Genomic DNA, 4,859 nt, shown 5'->3' on the forward strand with positions numbered 1-4,859 from the left:
ATTATATACCAACACATATATCGATATATCAATATATATCATGTATGTATGTATATTCCATGGACAGGAATATGCACATGGTATAACCTAACCTTTTTGATCTTAACTTTCTTGAAATCCTAGAAACATAACCTGTATGAAACGTAAATGTGTAATTTATATAAACGTTTAATGTTCAGTAATAATTATAAATACAGACATACAAAATGTCGCGATTAATAGTAAAAAATTTACCAAAAAATGTAAATGACAATGTCTCACGACATCATATTAAATTATCATAACATTAAAATAAATAAGATTATAAATAAGAGATATGTAAGAAAGTTAATTTGCGATGACGATTTATAGGTTACAGATACAAAATTAAAGGAACTTTTCAGTGAAAAAGGTTTAATAACAGACGTACAATTAAAATATACGAAGGATGGCAAATTTAGACGATTTGCTTTTATTGGACTTAAAACAGAAGAACAAGCTACAGCCGTCAAAGAATATTTTGATCAAACATGTATTGACACCTGCAAAATATCCATTGAACAGTGTGCAAGTTTAGGTATTTGTGAAATATTAATATATAATTATATTAGAAACAATGATGTGTATTTAATATTTACTCATATATATTGAGTCCTATAGGAGATTCTTCTAAACCCAGAGCATGGAGTAAATATGCGCCTGATAGTTCAAAGGGTAAGATTCATAATAAAGACTCTACTGAGATAACAGAAAACATAGCCATAGTAGACGAAGAGAAAGACAGAAATAAAAAAGGTAAAAAAGAAGAAGGTGTACAAAAGGAAATCAGAGAAGCATTGGAAAAGGTAGACATATAGCTATAGTTTATTTTGCTGCTATATTTTTTAAATTTGGAAACTTAATTATCACACTCATTTATACATATAGCACAAAGATGATCCTTTATTTATGGAATTTCTTGAAAGTCATGCAACTGATAAGGCTATATGGAAGAACGATACAATATTGGCAACTATTCAAACTAAAGAACTTAGTGATAATGAGGTCAATGATATTAAATCTAGTGATCAGTATAATGATAAAGAAGACAGTAAGGAAGAAGATGATGAGGAAGAAGAGAGAAAAGAGAAGGAACCAAAGATTGCAGACAAAGTTATATCTGATTTAGAGGTAATTCTGAATGCGCATACTTTTCTTTTACTTATGAGTTTTTCTGCATGTATTTATGTTTGTTCTGTCTTAAACAGTACATGGAATCCCTAAAAAGAAAAGAAAAGAATATAGAAGAAAGGATTCCGAGTGACAAGAGTAAATCTAAACATGGTTCTATAAAATTGTTTACTGTGAAACTTCGAGGATTAGCATATAATCACAAGAAAAAAAATATCAAACAATTTTTTCATCCACTGAAAGCAAAATCAATACGAATATCACCAAAAATTAAGGGTATTGCTTATGTTGGTTTCAAAACTGAACAGCACTTGAGGAAAGCATTGCAGAAAAACAAAAGTTTTTTAGGTATAAACGATGTAGTTAATTGCAATTGGGAGCTTTTTTATTTTCCATCTTTTTTTTACTTATATCTATTCTATTGTTCTTTTTAGATGGGAGACAAATATTTGTAATGCAATATGAAGCAAAAGAATATAATTCTGATGAAGCAGAAAACAAAGACGATAACGTTAGGTGGAAGAAACAATTAGAAGCGTTAAGAAGTGAAGAAAGCATCGCGGAATCTGGAAGAATGTTTATCCGAAATTTATCATATACAATAACGGAAGATAATATTCGGCAGTTATTTGAAAAATATGGTAGATGGCCGATTTTTACGCATAATAGAATATTTACAATACTAATATCACGATCTTTTATATAGGTCCTCTAAGTGAAGTTAACTTACCTATCGATCGCACAACCAGAAAACCAAAAGGTTTTGGTACAGTAGCATTTTTAATGCCCGAGCATGCGGTTAAAGCATACAGTGAATTAGACGGTTCGATTTTAGACGGAAGAATGTTACATGTTCTTCCAGCTAAAGCGAAATCCGATCCTATGGAAGAACTTGACAAAAGTGAGAATAAATCGTATATAATTCTATCGTCCAATTTGTTCGAATAATTGTGGTGCATATAACTTTTATGTTACAGAAGGATTAACTTACAAGCAGAAGAAAGAACTGAAAGCTAAAATAACTGCGGGATCATCACACAATTGGAATACTCTTTTCCTTGGTCAAAACGCTGTAGCAGACACTATAGCTGCTACTTATAATACGACGAAGGAAAAAGTGCTTGAAGATGGATCAAAGGGCTTAAGTGCCGCTGTTAAGTTGGCATTGGGTGAAACACAATTAGTTCAGGATTCCAAGAAATTTTTGGAGGAAAACGGAGTTTGTTTAGATGCATTCAATCAAGTAAGTATTATTTAGGATATAACCGAGAATAAAAAATGACAATCGAATAATTTGATTGATACATTTTCTCAGCCACCGAATAAACGATCGAAAACTGTGATACTGGTAAAAAATTTACCTGCTGCATCGCCGGCACAGGAAATTCGACAATTATTTGCACGACATGGTGAATTAGGGAGATTTGTAATGCCACCCTCAGGAATTACTGGTATGGTTTTTATTAATATCATTATGTGTATCATTACCAACGACGAGTTATCGTGTAATGTTTGTTTAGCTTTGGTGGAATTCTTGGAACCTTCTGAGGCACGAAAAGCATTTACACAATTGGCATATACTAAATATAAACATTTACCACTTTATCTTGAATGGGCTCCTGACAATAGTTTTACTACCCCTCCTCCTGCGGGAAAAAACAAAGCCACAGAAGTTGGGACAAACGAGAAAAATAACATTAAAGAAGTTGACAAACAGGCAGAGGAATTTTCAGAAAGTATAAACGATACAAATAAGGCTAATAAAGAAGAAAGCGAAGATGAAGATGAACCTGAACAAGAAACAACTCTTTTCGTAAAGAATATTAATTTCACGACTACGGAAGAGCAGTTAAAAACGGTAAATAATTTAATATTACATTTTTTCTATTATTCGATGGATAATGTATTGTTTTGTAGTATTTTGGCAAATGCGGTGCTCTTCATTATGTCTCGATAGCAACAAAGAAGGATCCAAAAAATCCTGGCGCTAAACTGTCGATGGGTTATGGATTCGTTAGATATAAAAGAAAAGTAGACGCGGATCGAGCATTAAAAGTCTTACAAATGACAGTGCTAGAGGGAAAGACTTTAGAACTCAAACGTTCTGAACGAACGCTAACGTATGTCTATCAATTTCCTACGAGTTCTGTTACGACATTTGCAACTCTAACAAACATTTTCTTTTATTGAAATATTTGCAGAACTGATTTAAAGAGTGCAAAAAAGACATCGAAGGTAACGGCTCAAACAGGCACGAAAATTTTAATAAGAAACGTACCATTCCAGGCAACGGTTGAAGAAGTAACTGAACTATTCAAGTACGTATTTTATTTATTCTAACTTAGGCACGATTTTTATGTCTTCTTTATTAAAATGTCAGAGCGTTCGGAGAGTTGAAAGCGGTGCGACTGCCAAAAAAATTGGTTGGTGTTGAAAAGCACAGAGGATTCGCCTTCGTAGAGTATTATACAAAAAGCGAAGCCAAGGTATTAAAAAAAATTAATACAATCTTTTATCATTAAATTAACGATCGGTATTTCATGCTTTTTATTTTGTTCATAGAAAGCGTTTAAGGCTTTGTGTCAAAGTACTCACTTGTACGGTCGAAGACTGGTCTTGGAATGGGCTCAAACCGAAGAAGGCGTGGAAGAAGTTAGGAAGCGAACCGCTAAACACTTTTATCAAGGTATGTACGCTATGATTCGTTTTTACAGTGTGCGTGCCAATAAATTATTCTTTAACAGATGAACCGGTTCAGAAGAGCAAAAAGGCGACGCTAAATCCAGAAGACGTTGGTTTGGAAGATGCCTCATTATGAGTTATTTATAATACATAAAGATAATTTATTATGAGTTAAATTGTTTCTCAGATTTTGTACATAGCATTGACCGAGGAAACAAAGAAATAAATTCACGAAGTACACGTGACTCGCAGAGTGTATTTCCTTTCAATAGCTGGCAGTGATTCAAATCGATCGAGAGTTAAAAAATTCTCTTCGACTCGTAAAAGCGTGCACATTATTAACCTTCGCGTCACGTTGGAACTTTTTCTCGTCTTACTTTTCTCGAAAATACTTTGAATTTCTACCAGTAACATGCCACTGGTGACGCATCGTACTACGCGTACTAATTCTATGTATTTGGGTTTTGATACTGTTGAATTGGTTTCGCGTGCCAGTGGATATCGCCTAGTTGATATTAATTTTCGACCCACGTTCCAGCCCGATTTAGTTGCAGTTTCGAAGACGATTCGCAACTACAGTTCTAGATCAAAACATTTTATCGTATTGTAACTTCTATGCTACCTGTACAGTCGCTTCCCAAAGCATAATCCTTTTTTAATTAGTTAATACGTTCTGATGTTACCTCGATAGTAATTTTACGTGAAAATTTACGATTGTAGTATGGAATGACTAAGGAGAATTTGTATAGAAAAAAAATCGAGAGAATTTATAGACTAATCTGAGAAAGTTCGACAAAAGTGAGGCGTGTCAAAAAATTTAAATCAACTCTAGGACGTTTCTGTCGTAAACAAATTAGATAAAAAACAGGCGAAGATACCAGTGCTTTTGATATATCAGTATTAAAAGAAGCGAGCTCGCAGAGGATTCGGGAGAAGGTGGAAGGGAAGAAATGTTTTCCTTTCACCTCTGTTAAAAGGAGTGGCAGGAATGGTTCGAGGGGCTTGGGGAGTCTCACGGTAGAGGTGGA

General features: G+C 33.7%; 2 protein-coding genes across 3 annotated transcripts in view; one reads left to right on the forward strand and one right to left on the reverse strand.

Annotated features, from left to right (window-relative positions):
- LOC100642616 (allatostatin C) overlaps positions 1–4,859 on the reverse strand; it is a 60,861-nt gene that overhangs the window by 36,988 nt on the left and 19,014 nt on the right. The window lies entirely within an intron of this gene.
- On the forward strand, positions 104–4,076 carry LOC100652086 (probable RNA-binding protein 19). 2 transcript variants are annotated; one of them, XM_048410293.1, is made up of 15 exons: positions 104–242; positions 352–556; positions 640–824; positions 907–1,149; positions 1,227–1,497; positions 1,584–1,790; positions 1,856–2,050; positions 2,127–2,392; positions 2,465–2,600; positions 2,670–3,007; positions 3,067–3,269; positions 3,351–3,467; positions 3,530–3,635; positions 3,712–3,835; positions 3,894–4,076. In XM_048410293.1, the coding sequence occupies exons 1-15, from the start codon at positions 207–209 to the stop codon at positions 3,965–3,967; spliced, it is 2,706 nt and encodes a 901-aa protein (XP_048266250.1). In that variant the 5' UTR covers positions 104–206; the 3' UTR covers positions 3,968–4,076. The 2 variants fall into 2 exon arrangements, with proteins under 2 accessions (XP_048266250.1, XP_048266251.1); XM_048410294.1 differs by having other exon boundaries at positions 2,130–2,392.

The sequence above is a fragment of the Bombus terrestris genome, chromosome 11, assembly GCF_910591885.1.
Source record: "Bombus terrestris chromosome 11, iyBomTerr1.2, whole genome shotgun sequence".
NCBI lineage: Eukaryota > Metazoa > Arthropoda > Insecta > Hymenoptera > Apidae > Bombus > Bombus terrestris.

Excerpts from the sequence above, each read along its gene's own strand:
- LOC100652086 (XM_048410293.1), top strand. The coding sequence starts at position 207 with ATGTCGCGATTAATAGTAAAAAATTTACCAAAAAAT. Across the intron at positions 3,636-3,711 it reads ATACAAAAAGCGAAGCCAAG|AAAGCGTTTAAGGCTTTGTG; the intron begins GTATTAAAAAAA and ends TTTTGTTCATAG. Across the intron at positions 3,836-3,893 it reads CGCTAAACACTTTTATCAAG|ATGAACCGGTTCAGAAGAGC; the intron begins GTATGTACGCTA and ends ATTCTTTAACAG.